The 17,724-nt window shown below is 45.2% G+C and overlaps 1 protein-coding gene across 1 annotated transcript in view; it reads right to left on the bottom strand.

The window, feature by feature from the left end:
• Positions 1-17,724, bottom strand: part of LOC137519016 (carbonic anhydrase-like) — a 71,076-nt gene that overhangs the window by 15,631 nt on the left and 37,721 nt on the right. Inside the window, exons 4-5 of the mRNA XM_068237590.1 lie at positions 9,894-10,012; positions 2,609-2,701 (exon numbers count right to left, since the gene is read on the bottom strand). Coding sequence (XP_068093691.1) covers positions 2,609-2,701; positions 9,894-10,012 — 212 coding nt within the window. The remainder of the gene's footprint in view (positions 1-2,608; positions 2,702-9,893; positions 10,013-17,724) is intronic.

Genomic DNA, 17,724 nt, shown 5'->3' with positions numbered 1-17,724 from the left:
ATTCTTTACATACTTCGCAAACACACCCTCAAAACCCTAAAGTTCCATCCAAGATCGAGAAAAAGTCCTGATTGTGGATTTACTAAACAAAACAGGCCACATGGGTGCCCAGTCCCAGCATAAACCAGTACTATATATAGTCAATAATCAGATAGTGTGCTTACAAAAGAAAATAACTAAATGTTTTTTTAAACAAGTACACAGATCATGACACTGGAATTTGCTAAAATAAGTTTTTATGAATGCAAATTTATTTCATTTAAAGGGACTCCGAGCAGTGCAGAAACTATGGAAGCAACTATGGAAAGATGAAGCTCTCTTTCTCGTCTTTCCAATGATATATAAACCGCCACCCTACGCCTTTTAGTTTTTGCTATTATCGTGATTGAAATTTTGATCGCGAGAATATCGAAAACTAAAAGGCGTAGGGCGACGGTTTATGTGTCGTTGGAAAGAGGAGAAAGAGAGCTTCAAAATGGTATGCTTTCCATAGTTGCTTGTATTACACAGGACGACTTTTCCTCAAAGTCGGCAGCTCCATTTCTGCACTGCTCGGAGTCCCTTTAACTATTTTTCATATGTGTGTTTTTATTAGCATTATTTATTTATTACCTTTCATGGTAAATAGGTAATGGGTCCAACATTTCCAATATATAGGTAATGGGTCCAAAATTGGGTAGTGGGTCTATTTGTTTACTGACCTACAAAGATCTGAGGGCTTCTGGCAGCCTAATATTTACAGACATGGTTAGGCTCAGTCTATACTTAGCAGTAGCAGTGCTGTGGCTGTTACTAGCTAGCCCTATTCTCCCTCTTCAAGTGGACCTGAACTCTTGCACAAGACAGAAGGAAACATATTAGAACTCTACCCTGTATGTATTTAGAGAGTTTAGCCTGTCCAATACCCCCTCATCTGTGACTATTCACAACTGTAATTTAATCTCTCATCTGTGTTAGCTCAGGAATCTTGGTAAAACAGCTAATTTGTAAACACAGAATGTTACCCATATGCCTGCTTCCATGAAAGCAGGAAGTATACACACTGCAGATTTGTTGCAGGATTTCTATCAGATGTAACAGAGAAATGTTTTTTAAAGGTTATTATGCTGTTGCTTATCTTTTAGAGCCGAGAGGAAGTTCTGAGTCCAGGTCTGCTTTAAGTCAAGTGACCTCTGAGCAGAATTTCTGAGCAGAAAAATCAGTTCTGGGCGGTCCCAGAGATCATTGTGTACACTAAGTGGGCGGGACAGAACCTCATCTCCCTGTGCTGAAACAGCCCGGCCCTGGCAGGGGTTTTCCAGACAGGAAGTGAAGGAATAAAAGACAAGCATTTTTTTTCCCATTGTGAAAGCACTAAGGACTCAAACCCACTAGCAGCCTTTTTTAAAGGGAACCAGAGATGAAGCACCCTTATGTATTTTAGCATATATATCAGTGGGGACATTAGAGAAAACACCTACCCTGCTCTCTGTTTCATTATTTACTGTTCAGATTGCTTCTTATCAGCCCTGATAAAATCTCTGACTGAGCATTCAGTCTGGCTTTGTTCAGGAATCTTTATAGCTGAGTCCGTCTTCTGTGCTGTCTTTTAAAGTCCAAGCCTGCCCCCTTGTGGCTCTGCTCAGGAATCATTATAGCTGAGTCATTATAGCAAAGCCAGCCTGAATGCTCAGTCAGGGATTTTATCTGGGCTGATAAGAAGCAATCTGAACAGTGAAGAATGAAACAGAGAGCAGGGTAGGTGTTTTCTCTAATGTTCCCACTGATATATATGGTAAAATACATGAGGGTGCTTCGTCTCTGGTTCACTTTAAGTGCTAGTGATATGAAAAGCTCTTGCTAATATAATGCTATGGGTGATTTTTATGAAATCCCATCCCTCTAGTGGGATCACACCCATAGCATTACATTAGCAAGAGCAAATCAGAAGCCCTTAGCAATGGCTTAGAAATGTACTGCTAGTGGGTTCCAGGCCGAAGGCCCCTCACACTTAAGCTGGCCACTAACGGTCCAATTTCTAGCGAAAAATTGTTCGAGCGATCAGAAATTCTGATCGGACGAAAAATCGTTCACTACACCATCAACTAACCAATCATTGCTTCCTATCTATCACGGCCACCAAGACAATCCAAATTTCCGTTCGATGAAAATTCATTCAGGCGACATTTTTTTCACTCGTTCATAATCGATTGTGTCCACCAATGGAGATTATTTACAACCAATCCGATCAGAATTTATGATCGCTCGAACGATTTTTCGCTAGAAATTGGACCGTTAGTGGCCAGCTTTAGTCAGTTGCTCTCAGTTATAACTGAAATAAATTACATTTTCAATGTAATGCCTATGTTTTCCTATGGCTCAGTTTCCACTATATGCGTTTTAATTAAAAGCTTTTTCACAATTCGCTGCTATGGAATAAAAACGTGCATCAACGCATACTAACGCACACTAATGCATAACAACGCATTAAGTGTAAATAGGCCCTAGCAGTTTAAAACTATACAGACAACACGACTGAAAGTCCATTGCACTTCCCATGCAAAGGTAACACTTGTGCCCCTCAGTTCTACTTTACATAAAGAAATCCAAGTTTTCTTATATTTCTTACCTTCAAAAAAACACCTATGACCGCAAGTCCATCGCAGTGCTTTACGGCTTCCCCAAAACTGTCGTATTTGGTATTCCAGTGGACCAGGTGGAGCTGCCAAGAAATCAAATGTAAAGGCAGTTAAAAAATTATAATATTTAAAGTATAACTGTCAGTCATAAAATCAATTCTTTAATTTTTATCTGGTAAACAAGTAATAAGGATGCTAAACAGGCAATCCAAAAGTTAAAAACACTATTACTATTCTTCCCAAAAGGAAGTTGCAGGGCATGCTGGGTTGTCCTTTTTTGCTTCTCTACTTTCCCCTCAGACTTAACTAATGCAGTCTGATTGGCTGAAGCCCCTTTCCCTCCTGTTTTCCCCTCCCACACCTCTGTGTCTCTCTGATTGGCCAATATTTCTCATGCTGAGACATTTCACTTTCTATAGTGGAGGGTGGGCAATGCAGACACAATCAAGCAGAGGAGAGATAGGCCTGGTGCACACCAAAAACCGCTAGCAGATCCGCAAATTGCTAGCAGATTTTGAAACGCTTTTTCTTATTTTTCTGTAGCGTTTCAGCTAGCATTTTGCGGTTTTGTGAAGCGTTTTTGGTGTAGTAGATTTCATGTATTGTTACAGTAAAGCTGTTACTGAACAGCTACTGTAACAAAAAACACCTGGCAAACCGCTCTGAAGTGCCCTTTTTCAGAGCGGTTTGCGGTTTTCCTATACTTAACATTGAGGTAGAAACGCATCCGCAATCCAAAATCTGCAGCAGCCCGGGAGTATGCGTTTCTGCAAAACGCCTCCCGCTCTGGTGTGCATCAGCCCATTGAAATACATTACCCAAGCGGATCTGCACCCGCAAGCGGATCGAAAAACGCTGCCGAACCGCTCTGGTGTGCACTAGGCCTAAGGGAGGAAATTACATCAGGATTGGCTTCAAAATAGCCACAGTTAAAATGGGAAATGCTAAGAAGGATTTTCTTTTTTTTTTACTGTAGAAAAATCATTAAAATCAAAGCATGGACAGTGCACTACATATGTTATATGAGTAGAGCAAGTATTTATCTACTTATATATGTTTTCTTCTGAGATAGTATTGCTGACAGCTCCTCTTCAAAGCAATCAATAAATCAAGGCTGTCTGTAAGCTCTTCAGCAGTGATCATAAGCTAAAACCTGCAAAAAGCAAATGTCCTCAGTCTAACCCCCCAAAAAACTTCAACTTGTACTTAAAATGTACCGGAGGCGATACGTGACATGATGAGCTAAACATGTGTATGTATGTACAGTGCAAAACATTAATAACCAGGCTGTTTTACTTGTTTTATTTTGTTGCCTGAAAGAGTTAATTTGTAGGCATAGAAGTGACAGCTTCTGTCTTGCCAGTACCTTGTCGGGAATATAGTAAACATCACTGATAAGCAAAGTACAGCCATAAAAGTTTTCCTGGCAGAATACAACTTCTGAGAGCAGGGGGATATAAAAATAGGTAAAAAGTGCATGTATTTTCATTTAGGGACACTTAATAGGCTGTCACTGAGCAGAGACTACAACACTTTGAATATACTTTGTAAATGTTTAAATATAATATATAAAATGAAACCCTGGGATATCTAAAAAAAAAAGTCAATTTTAGGAGTAGGATGATAAATGCAATTGTTTATCTCATCAGTTTATTTTCACCTCGGGTTCACTTTAAGGTCAAGTGGACAAAGTGACAGAAAATTGACCACAGGTCCACTTCCCTATCAATTTGAAATCACGTAGGAATCAACTGCTTGCCATACTTGGTCATTACTGACCCATGTTTCCTTATGATTGCATTTGCACATCTCTGATTGGCTGGTTGCCACCACATGTCATTGCTCCCTTTTTTTATCACTTAAAGCGAACCTTAAGTCAAGTAAAAAAAATGAGATTTACTCACCTGGGGCTTCCCTCAGCCCCCAGCAGCCGATCGGTGCCCTCGCAGCTCCGCTCCGATGTCCCAGGACCCGCCGGCGACGACTTCCGGTTTCGCCGTCACCGGCCGACAGGCATGGGAACGCGAGTGATTGTTCGCGTTCCCAGCCTGTATATCGCCCCCTATGTTGCTATTGCGGCCAGGAGGTCGCAATAGCAGCATAGGGGGCGATATACAGGCTGGGAACGCGAACAATCACTCGCGTTCCCATGCCTGTCGGCCGGTGACGGCGAAACCGGAAGTTGTCGCCGGCGGGTCCTGGGACATCGGAGCGGAGCTGCGAGGGCACCGATCGGCTGCTGGGGGCTGAGGGAAGCCCCAGGTGAGTAAATCTCATTTTTTTTACATGACTTAAGGTTCGCTTTAAAATATAATCTATTGGAGAATTCATACAGGAGGAACTAAGTAAAGGTGTCCATACACAGTACAATAAAAACATTCAATGTTTCCGTTTGTTTGACCAAAACGGTTGAATTGAATGAAAGTTTAAAAGAATCTTTTTTTTTTCAATCAAGAAAAAAAAATCGATTGTCCCGTTTTTTCAATAAAAATCTGATTGGACGTGTTGGAAAATTATATTCGATCAAAAGGAATAAATGAACAAAATTATCTAATAAAAAAAAAAGAAAAAACTGTGCCATGTATGGGCACTATTACTCTTCTGTAAACCTGCAATGCTTGTGTGCATAAGCAATATTGTCTGTTTACAAATCACAAGTGCAATGCTTGGGGGTTAAACTTTGACCACCCAGAGCAACAAGGCTGGTAGCTGATTAATGGAAGAGGCTACACAGGTTGCCCAGAGCAACTGCAGCTCTGGACAGGGCCGACCTTTGACCTGAGCGACCGGAGCGATCTCTCAGGGCGCCGGCTTCCAGGGGGCGCTCCTGCCCTGCCGGCTGCCGCCCTGGCCGCATAAGTTTTTCATATCTATCTGGCTGCTGTGGCCTCTGGCTGGGTCTGTCTCACGTCACATGGTATCTCCGCCCCCTGGTGCCGCTGGGGGTGATGGGGCCGAAGACCAGTAAACTACTGCGGAGCTGCCACTTGGAGTGTGGCATTCTTCCCCGGGTCGCCGCCACCTCAGACAATCAGAGCCGGCCAGCAGTGGTAACTGACTTGCTAAAAATGTATAGCGTCACAGCAGCCTCTCGATTCTCTCAGCCCCGGCCCCAGGCAGCTCAGTCAAACCAGCCTGAAACTGTACCGTGGCTGTAGCTGCCAGTGAGTCAGGGCTCTTTCGCTATTGGCTGGGTGCTGGAGATCAGACCTTCAGGCTTCCCGTAGACAGAGCAGGGACAAGGTCCTCCAGCACCCAAGGCTGAGACACCAAAGTGCGCCCCTCCATCCCTCCCAACCCATCCGTCACACACTGATTGCTATTAGACTAAGAGGTGCCACAGGGCCCACAACCTCCCCAACACCTTAATATCTAGTTCTCTGGCCTGCAGTCACTGCTATGTTTCCCCTTTTCTTATTTCTTTCTGCTTCATACACAATTAGGAATGACAACTGAATGAGTTGTGCGCCCCCTCCTACACTGCGCCCTGAGGCTGGAGCCTCTCCAGCCTATGCCTCGGCCCGGCCCTGCCCGTAGAGGCAGCATAGATTTCTCTTGGCATCTGAGAGTGCTATTGGCTTCAGTGACTCCAGCAATCACTGCCCGGACTGGTAAAACAGATAACGGCACAGATGGTGATCTCTCTCTGCAGTGAAGAGAACACAGCTCAGCTCCCAGTCTCTTGCCTGATTGACCTGAAGTCATGACCCTGGCTGGCGTGCAGTGAAGTGTGCTTATCCTGGCCAGGCCTGTCTCAATCCCTATGTCCCCCTCTGATAAGGATGGAAAAGAGGGCTGCTGAAGCGAAGCAATATGTGAGAAGAGGGCTGGAGCCTGAAGGCAATTTGCTAGCTGCTAACTCAGCAGCTTGCAGAAGTCAGTAAAAGACATCCTATGTGACTCCAGTCAGCTTTCCAGCAACAGCAGCCAACAGAACCTGGCAGCTTGTGAGGTTAGGTAATACACACCCTCTACACAGACACCACACACACTTCATATACACACTTCATACACGCACACCACACACACTCTTAGGTCCTGTGCGCTTGACACACAGTAAAGCTGCGTACACACATGCGACAACCAATAGGGCCCGTTTCCACCTGTGCCGCACGCGTCTGTGAGACGCGCGGCGGCACTTCCGGGTGTGCAGAAACGCAGGCGAATCCCAGAAGCCGTGCCATGCACGGCTATGCGATTCGCAGCCTCCCGCGCGAAATCTGTGGGCAGTGTCGGCCGAATCGCTAAGGTAAGCGTTTCGGCCGGCGGCACCATAGTTTCCTATGGCAGAGTATCCCCGTGCGATTTGCCTGCTGGGAAACTGCGGATTCGGAGCGGTTTCCGTGGATTCTGAGCGGTTTCCGCTCCAATGGAAACGGGCCCTTATAGTTATCTGTGTACAGCAGCTGACCATGTATATTGCTCGGACATCATGGGTCGTTAAGGATCCATCCTGTCAGGCCCCCAATGCCTGAGCATTAGTGATCGCAATGCTATTTCCCCCCACGACTGATTGAAGCCACTTCATCGTCCATGAACACTATATTTTTTTCAGATCAAGAAAAATGAACAGCTGACTTTCTAGAGCCCACTCTGTCATTTGTATCTTTTAAAAAAATCTGTGTAAGCTAATTGCGACTACAACTATAACTCTCACCCAGGGGCGTAACTAGGCCCCACCGGGCCCCCCTGCAGATTTTCTGAGCGGGCCCCCCCCCCCCCGGGGCCCGCTCGCGGCCGTTTTGTGGGTGCTGGAGGGGTGGCAGCATGAGGGGAAAGCCTTGCCCACAGTCGGCGGGGAGAGGGGTAGTTCCCCCCTCTCCCTCACCTCGGGGCTCTCCCCTCTGCGCTCCCCTCCAGCTCGTAAGTGTCTGTGGGGCTGTGGTGGGCAGCGAGCGGCGGGCAGATACATACCTGCTTCCGTGCGTTCCATCGGAGACTTCTCCCTCTAGCGGCTGATGTCACTTCCGGAAATGACGTCAGCCGCTAGAGGGAGAAGTCTCCGATGGAACGCACGGAAGCAGGTATGTATCTGCCCGCCGCTCGCTGCCCACCACAGCCCCACAGACACTTACGAGCTGGAGGGGAGCGCAGAGGGGAGAGCCCCGAGGTGAGGGAGAGGGGGGAACTACCCCTCTCCCCGCCGACTGTGGGCAAGGCTTTCCCCTCATGCTGCCACCCCTCCAGCACCCACAAAACGGCCCCGAGCGGGCCCCAGGGGGGGGGGGGGCGGGCCCCCCCGCGGGCGCAGGGGCTGCAGGGCCTATTCCTACGCCCCTGCTCTCACCCAAGGCTGGGTATAGCTCATAAAATTTTCCAGTCAGGTCAACAAGGAAGTTTCCCACCATTGGATAATTTCCAGCTTGTGTAATCTGCTTTCAATGTGCAGTACTAATCTCAAAAACGGAACCCTTTCTCAACCAGAAGCAGATCAGACATGCTGGAAATTGAAGAGCGATGGGAAAGTTCCTGTTGATCTGATGGGAAAATGCATGGTGTGTACCAGGCCCATTTCCTTGTAGCCCTGCTCTAACTACATCTGCCTTCTTATACTGGGGGCACCTATGATTGGCTACCTATATTGAGGGCATCTACACATGAGATCCCATACTGGGGGCACCTATACCTGGCTGGCTACCTACCTACCTATACTGAGTCTAAGGACATTTTTTTTTTGGGTGGGGGATGCACTGCGGCTATAACGCGCTGTGCAAATTGTTGGTGCCATGCTATCATTCCAAAATTGGGGGGGGCCCTAACTGTCCAACTGATGTTTGTATTAATATTCCTAAAAGATTCTAGGCTTAATTTGTAAGTGTATTCAGGATAATGGACTCTTTTCATCCATTTTGTGGTTATTATTATTAGTATTTTTCTGTTATACATATGTGTCACGGAGATCTGAGCGCTTGGCGTGATGTGTCACAACTTCAAAAAGGTTGGGTACCACTGTCCTAGGAGATATCTCCGGAGGAAAAGGTGAATTGCAATGGGCGTGTGTGTGTGTGTGCGTGCGTGCATGCGAAGAGGATTGGGGGGGGGGGGGCACCAAAGTCAGGTTTCGCTCAGGGCGCTGTGAAACCTTAGGCCGGCCCTGGCTCTGGGCTTCCGATATCACTACAAATAAGACACAATGGCAGCGCAGTGCGATGTTGGCTGCCTTTGCGATAGCAAGCATTCAGACAGGTACAAGACAGGACTATAGATTGGAGTGTAACTAGACAAGTAAGACACAATGGCAGCACAGTGCGATGTTGCGCTGCCTTAGCGATAGCAAGCATTCAGACAGGTAAAACTACAGGAAAGAACGTAACTAATAGCAACCACAGCCTATAGTCAGGTAAGGTTCCCAGAACTAGAGTAGCAGGAATACTACCAGTCACCAACGTGGTGATGGCAGAATCCAAGCTATGTGGATAATGGACTTCATTGATCCACCGCGGATGCAGCGAACGTCCATCAAGCATGGAACTAGGCAATACACAATAATACAGAAAAATAACAAACGGCTCAACTAATGGATAAATATATATTAGCAAGACTGCATATATATTTATCAAGAACTAGCTAAAGCACAAGTAATAAGGTCGCATAGAACTACAATAACAGAACTATACAGAGTAGCACAGTGCCCAGCAGGCCAGCATAGTGATCGCTATGACGGGCAGGGTATGAAATGGGAGGCAGACCTTTATGCTGGCATCAGCCATTGGATGCAGGTATGCAAATCTCCACACAGCTGAATGATAATCACTCAACCTGAGCTGGCTTGATTACCATTTGCTAGCTGGCTGTGAATGTAAAGGCCCCCCATAAGAAATACATGTAGTATTATGTAACAACATGCATGCAGGAAATCCAGGCCTACCTGGCCGCAGCTCAGCTGCAACAAGCAATTGATGGAATGATGACAGCATCCTGAGCTGCCCAGAACTGCAGAGCGATTGCAAATGACTATGAGACCCATTGCAAATGCACAACGGAATGCAAGCAGATAAGCTAGAACTGTCCGTTTGCAGCTCCACTGCAACGGACAGAACATGCTACAGCAGGAATCCTTACAAAAACCCCTACTGAATGACACTGAAATCTATATAGCGTACTGTGCTGCACTGCTTTGTTATACTATTTTACTAAGCGTTAAAGGACAACTGAAGTGAGAAGAATATAGAATAGAATATTTTAAACTTATGCTAAACTTTATCACAGTTACATTAAAACACTCCCATCAATAGTTCATAAAACTTGTTAGGCAGATAAGAAATAACAGCTTACCTCAGCATCAAATTTCTTCCCATTCACGGTGTGCTCGGAGCCCCGCCCATCACAGGATCCCCAGTGGAAGTGGAATTGCTTCAGCCTGTAAGTGCCTTCCAGAGCCCCACCACTCACAACTGTAATTCAAGAACAAACAGCAAATGAGTGCCTGCTTATCTGTGCCATAGGAAGAGAGACCACTGACCCATTAAATGCTTACACAAACCTTCCAAGTTGGCTTAAGACTAATATGCCACATTGAATTATTTAAATGAGTTGTGACATGTCTTCAGGCAATCTTCTTAGAGACAAATGTCAGAGTTGTATATCTCTGAGCAGGTGAAGTGTCAGCCTGTCCTCACAAGTTCACACACTTGGCAATGCTCTGTGTACATCCGCCACGTGCAGCACAGTGTTAGCGTATAATGAAACTGCCTGTCTTTTGGAGGCACAGTCCTTATTTGTTAACCAAAAAACGCTTTTTCGTCTTTGATGCTTAGCTGTTTCTATACAGTGGGATGCAAAAGTTTGGGCAACCTTGTTAACCATCATGATTTTCCTGTATAAATCGTTGGTTGTTATGATAAAAAAAATGTCAGTTAAATATATCATGTAACAGACACACACAGTGATATTTAGAAGTGAAATGATGTTTATTGAATTTACAGAAAGTGTGCAATAATTTTGTTTAAATTAAATTAGGCAGGTGCATAAATTTGGGCACTGTTGTCATTTTATTGATTCTAAAACCTTTAGAACTAATTATTGGAACTCAAATTTGCTTGGTGAGCTCAGTGACCCCTGAACTGCATCTACAGGTGAATCCAATTATGAGAAAGAGTATTTAAAGGGGTCATTTGTAAGTTTCCCTCCTCTTTTAATTTTCTCTGAAGAGTAGCAACATGGGGATCTTAAAACAACTCTCAAATGACCTGAAGACAAAGATTGTTCACCATCATGGTTTAGAGGAAGGGTACAGAAAGCTGTCTCAGAGATTTCAGCTATCTGTTTCCACAGTTAGGAACATATTGAGGAAATGCAAAACCACAGGCTCAGTACAAGTTAAGGCTCGAAGTGGGAGACCATGAAAAATCTCGGATAGACAGAAGCAATGAATGGTAAGAACAGTCAGAGTCAACCCACAGACCAGCTCCAAAGACCTACAACTTCATCTTGCTGCAGATGGAGTCACTGTGCATCGTTCAACCATTCAGCGCACTTTACACAAGGAGATCCTGTATGCGAGAGTGATGCAGAGGAAGACTTTTCTCCGCCCACAGCACAAACAGAGCCGCTTGAGGTATGCTAAAGCACATTTGGCCAAGCCAGCTTCAAAATACTTGAGACCAATGTCCAGGAATCAGTGACAAAGCTGAAGCTGCTCCAGGGCTGGATCTTTCAACAAGACAACGATCCTAATCACTGCTCAAAATCCACTAAGGCATTCATGCAGCGGAACAAGTACAACGTTCTGGAAAGGCCATCTCAGTCCCCAGACCTGAATATAATTGAAAATCTGTGGTGTGAGTTAAAGAGAGCTGTCCACGCTCGGAAGCCATCAAACCTAAATAAGATGCTTTGTAAAGAGGAATGGTCCAAAATACCATCAACCAGAATGCAGACTCTCATTGGAACCTACAGGAAGTGTTTAGAGGCTTTCTGCAAAAGGAGGATCTACTAAATATGGATTTCATTTCTTTTTTGTGGTGCCCAAATTTATGCACCTGCCTAATTTTGATTCAACAATTATTGCACACTTTCTGTAAATTTAATAAACTTCATTTCACTTCTCAAATATCACTGTGTGTGTCTCCTATATGATATATTTAACTGACATTTTTTATCAGAACAACCAACAAATTTATACAGCAAAATCATGATGGTTACCAAGGTCGCCCAAAGTTTTGTATCCCACTGTACATAGGTCAGTACATATACCAGGGTCTGTATAACTAAATATACACCTGCTACAAATGTTTATAATATACTTGCATCTTACAAACAATTATATAGCTTATTTACTGCACAGATAGGCCCTACATATACACCCAAGTCACAAAGGTCTCACATACAATTTTACTTTAGTGTAGTAGTGTGCTATTTTTGTTATAATACGTTTTTACCACTAGGGGGCATACTCACAAATGCTGCTGGTGTAATGCACATCATATCAGCAACTCACATGTCATTTGCACAACCTGAGACGTATTAGTAATATTGCTGTGTGTTGCCTACACACAGCAATTTTACTATTGTTTTGTGAATATGCCCCATGTTACAGTATTACATTAATTCAGGGCCGGTTCTAGTTTTTTTGTTGCCTCAAGCAAACTTATGAGGATGCCCCCCCCCCCCCCCCCCCCAACACCAGAAAAACACTGATTATGCATCCATCTGAAAATGGCGCCTGTGAATAATGGCGCACAGTGTTGCCGCTAATCCGTTTGCCGCTTATCGCTATTTAACGTTAAAGCCTTATTGTTATTTAGCGTTAAAGCCTTATTGTTATTTAGCGTTAACACACAGAACCCTCTCTGTACCTATCCCTAACCCCTAAACCCCCGGTGGTGCCTAACCCTAACCACCCCCCTGGTGGTGCCTAACCCTAACCACCCCCCTGGTGGTGCCTAACCCTAAGACCCACCCCCAGTGGTGCCTACCCTAACCACCCCCCTGGTGGTGCCTAACCCTAAGACCCACCCCCAGTGGTGCCTAACCCTAACCACCCCCCTGGTGGTGCCTAACCCTAACCACCCCCCTGGTGGTGCCTAACCCTAAGACCCCCTGGTGGTGCCTAACCCTAACCTTGACAGTGTTACATTAAATCCATTCATCGTTTTGCAGTTAAATAACTTCTGCAGTTTGGCTTATGTAGGGCGCTATTGATAAATAACGTTAGTGTGTGCCACTATTGTTAAATAACGTTAGTGTGTGCCACTATTGTTAAATAACGTTAGTGTGTGCCACTATTGATAAATAACGTTACTGTGTGCCGTTTTTCTTCTTTATTTCCCTGTGCGCCATTATTATGCAGTACTAACGATAAATAGCGATAAGCGTATCTTTTTAATGCGGCGCCATTTCTATGCATAGGCACTGTGCGCCATTATTCACTGATCCCCTGATTATATGAATGGGTACTGCTAGGTGTACGGCTGAGAGAATGGATTTGTAGGTGAGTGGCTGGGGTAACATGTAAAAACTTCCTAAGGGGCCTTTTCCACTGCAAAACGCAAATGTTTTTGATCTATTTTGATGTGTGTTTTCTATGCGTCTGCGTTCCCATTTTTCTGATTGGCAAGTGTTGTCTTGATTTTTGAAAATAGATACTAGTGGTTAAATCAATACAAAAAGCAGAACGCATTTCTATGCATTTTTCATGCGTTCCTATACTTTACACTAAAACGCAAAACGCATAATAGTCGCACAGACATGCATTTGCGTTCTTAAAAAAATTGAAATGCAGCAGTGGAAAAGGCCACCCAAGATTCTTATTTTAAACAGGCTGCAGAATGAGCAAACGCATGCGTTTTTAGAAAAAACGCAGCTAGTGGAAAAGGGCCCTAAGACATACTGTACATGCACAGCAATAAACTGCAGATTACCAGCAGAACCAGAAGGTAGAATGGCACATGGCGAGGAGGAGGGGCTAGCCAAGAGCAGTGCATATTTAATTAAGGGGCGTGCCAGCACACACAGACTCTCAGCAGGTAAGCTCTGTGCTCCATGAGTCAGGCAGAAGCAACAGAGTAGAGGGTGAGACTGAAAAATATTAGCTGATTGTAGAGCTGATGCTGCCCCCTACAGTCTGCTGCTGAGTTGTGGATAACGGGGACTTTGCTACAGCCCCCAACTGTCCCTTTTTAAAGGGACAACTCTATGGGCCTGATTCACAAAGCGGTGCTAACAGTTAGCACGCTGGTGAAAAGCCCCTTATCACGCCTAAACTCAGTTTAGGTGTGATAAGTTTAGGTGTGAAAAGTTTAGGCATGATAAGTTTAGGCGTGATAAGTTTAAGCACCAACTGGGTTAGCACCGCAGTGCACAGCTAATTAAAAGTTTTGCGCTAGCAAAGTCTGGTGCACTTCGCATAGAGTTTAATGGCGCTGCTTTGCGTGCGGGACTTTGCACGTGATCTAAACTTATCTAAACTTATCATGCCTAAACTTATCATGCCTAATCTTATCACGCCTAATCTTATCACGCCTAAACTGGCTTTTCACCAGCGTGGTGCAATGGTTATCACGCCTAAAGTCTCTAACTGGGTTAGCACCGCTTTGTGAATCAAGCCCTATATGTTCACTGGTTTACATCAGGGGCGTAACAATAGGGGATGCAAGCCCTGCACACGCGGGGGGGCCTGGGGCCATTTTTTGGGGGCCAAAGGGGTCGCAGCATGAGAGCATTGGATATCGGCTAGGAGGGGGGACAGTCCCTCACCTCGGGCTCTCTCCTCTGCGCTCCCCTCCAGCATCTATCACTGGCAGCAGGCAGGAACACATACCTTCCTGCGTTCCACCGCCGGAGGTTCCTCAAAGTGTTTGTACTCTGTTTAACCATTTCACCACCATGCGTGCGTATATCTTAGCTCCTTTTTACACCCTTTTCCCACCAGGAGCGTAGATATACGCACCTCCCGTCGCTACTGCCACTGTCTGCGATCCCACTCGCTCGTGCGCGTGCACGCCGCCGGCCGCTCGCCCGGAGATCAATGAACGGGAAAAAAACATTCCCGTTCGTTGATCTCAGCCCCCCAGCAATGATCGGCTGCTTCTATGAGAAGCAGCACGATCATTGTGAAAAAAAAAAATGGTTCCCAGCCTCATTGTGCTTTCTGTAAGCGTACTTCCGACGCTCACAGGTCGCATCAACAAAAAAATTACTGTGGCCATCTTGTGGCCAAATAGTAAAACTACATCCAAAACTATTTTAATAAACAAATACATACTTTTACACTATAAATTAACTCATTACCTCCCACACTCCCCAATTTATTTATTTTTTGTAATAAAAAGAAAAAAAATTACAATAAAAAAAAAAAACATAAATAGTTACCTTAGGGACTAAACTTTTTAAATATTTATGTCAATAGGGTATAACACTGTTACTTTATAAACTATGGGCTTGTAATTAGGGATGGACGCAAAACTGAAAAAAGTGCACCTTTATTTCCAAATAAAATTTTGGCGCCAAACATTGTGATAGGGACATAATTTAAATGGTGTAATAACCGGGACAAATGGGCAAATACATTTCATGGGTTTTAATTACAGTAGCATACATTATTTAAAAACTGTAATGGCAGAAAACTGAAAAATAATGATTTTTTTCCCCACATTTTTTCCTATTTTCCCATTAACACACATTTAGAATAAAATAATTCTTGGCATAATGTCCCACCTAAAGAAAGCCTAATTGGTGGCGAAAAAAACAAGATATAGTTCATTTAATTGTGATAAGTAATAATAAACTTATAGACGAATGAATGGAAGGAGTGCTGAAAGGTGAAAATTGATCTGGTGCTCAAGGGGTAAAACCCCTCAGTGGCCAAGTGGTTAAACAGGAAGTAGTGTGAAGCACTTAGAGATCGGAGACCTCCGCGGTGGATGGAGGTGCCTGCTGCCAGTGATAGATGCTGGAGGAGAGCGCAGAGGAGAGAGCCCGAGGTGAGGGACTGTCCCTCCTCCCCGCCGATGTCCAATGCTCTCCCCTCATGCTGGACCCCTCCGGCCCCCAAAAACAGCCCTGAGCGGGCCCGGGGTGGGGGGTGTCCGATCCAAATTTTGCAGGGGGGCCCGGGGATTCCTAGTTATGCCCCTGGTTTCCATACACTTTTTGGACAATAAAGTACTGAGAACTTGTACTCATTTTCAATCCAAGGATTAATCTAGTGATTGTCACCAAGCTTTCACATTCCCATCTTGCACCGTCTGTTAGGTACACTACTGAATGGCTGCATTTTAGATGCACATACAAAATGTAAGCAATTTAAAACAATGTCTGAAGGTTGTGCATTTTTCTTAACATAAATGGCGTTTCACTCTGATATAAATACAGTAGTGATGATTTTCCTGTTTGACGCGGTCACATCTCAGCTGCCAAAAGTGGACTTGCCTATCATACAACAGAAGATCACAAGTCTCTTTCTAAAGGCTCGTACACACATCCAACAAAAGCGCATGACCAACACGATGATATCTATGTTCCCCTTGTCGTCTTATTGTGCTTTGTAAAGCGCTGCGGAATATGTTGTCGCTATATAAATAAAATAAAAAAATAATAATAATACTGGTTGGATATTACAGTGAGCCTGTGAGGGTGGATAAGTGTGATAGACTTCACTAAAAAAGTGTTTAGCAGGTGCCGTCTCCAGGGCTGTGACACTGGTCTTTGCGTATTTAAAGTGTGAAGACAGTTTTCAATATTCTTTCTGCCACTGCTCTCTGCATATGGAAAATGAAATATGTTAAAGTGCACCTGAGACAGGGGAAGTAAAAAAACGTATACCGTACATACCTGGGGCTTTCTCCAGCCCCCTCCGGCCTGATCGATTCCATGGCGCTGTCCTCCGCTGCCAGCAGCCTCTGCAACTGGCCCCGGTAAGTCATCCAGTCGGTGCGGGTGCATTTGGGCTGTGCCTGCTCCCCCATCTCGCTCCTGTGCCCGGGTGCTCTCTGCGCATCCATCTGAAAATGGCGCCTGTGAATAATGGCGCACAGTGTTGCCGCTAATCCGTTTGCCGCTTATCGCTATTTAACGTTAAAGCCTTATTGTTATTTAGCGTTAAAGCCTTATCGTTATTTAGCGTTAACACACAGAACCCTCTCTGTACCTATCCCTAACCCCTAAACCCCCCTGGTGGTGCCTAACCCTAACCACCCCCCTGGTGGTGCCTAACCCTAACCACCCCCCTGGTGGTGCATATTGTACTGTAACTATACCTAACCCTACTCTCACACAGAACCTTCCCTGTACCTAACCCTAAGACCCCCCTGGTGGTGCCTAACCCAAAGACCCCCCAGTGGTGCCCAACCCTAACCTTGACAGTGTTACATTAAATCCATTCACCACTTTGCAGTTAAATAACGTCTGCAGTTTGGCTTATGTAGGGCGCTATTGATAAATAACGTTAGTGTGCTACTATTGATAAATAACGTTAGTGTGTGCCACTATTGTTAAATAACGTTAGTGTGTGCCATTTTTCTTCTTTTTTCCCTGTGCGCCATTATTATGCAGTACTAACGATAAATAGCGATAAGCGCATCTTTTTAAAGCGGCGCCATTTTTATGCATAGGCGCTGTGCGCCATTATTCACTGATCCCGCTCTCTGCACCTGCACAGTAGTACAGGCGCAGAACACTCCCGGCCACGGAAGCGCGAAGAGGGAGCGCACACAGCCCAAGTGTGCCTGCGCAGTATGCCCCGGACCAGAGGACTTTCTGGGGCTAATTGTGGAGACTGCAGACAGCGGAGAACAGCGGCGAGGGAGCGATCAGGCCGGAGGGGGCTGTAAGAAGCCCCAGGTATGTATACATTTTTTATATCCTCTTTTCAGGTTCGAACACTAGGAATCCACCGCAGGAGATTGGGGCGCAGCCGGCGCCACCATAGACCGTAATAGGAATTACAGCTATAGCGGCGCACAGTTAGTGACTTCGGCGCCGTCAGAAGACGTAGGTGAAGTTACTTTTAAAACACTGTAATTCGGCCGCCAGCAATAGCTGGAAGCCGAATTACATCATTCCCCACCATCCACGTGGACCTGGAGGGGGAATAGTATTTAACGTTGCCGGGAACTTGTGCAGCAGCAGGATAAGCCATATATCGACTGTATCCTGCGCCCAAGTC

This window comes from Hyperolius riggenbachi, chromosome 5 (assembly GCF_040937935.1).
Source record: "Hyperolius riggenbachi isolate aHypRig1 chromosome 5, aHypRig1.pri, whole genome shotgun sequence".
In the NCBI taxonomy this organism is placed as follows: Eukaryota; Metazoa; Chordata; class Amphibia; order Anura; family Hyperoliidae; genus Hyperolius; species Hyperolius riggenbachi.
The sequence above is the reverse complement of the archived record's forward strand: the minus strand, read 5'-3'. Positions and strand labels throughout refer to the sequence as shown.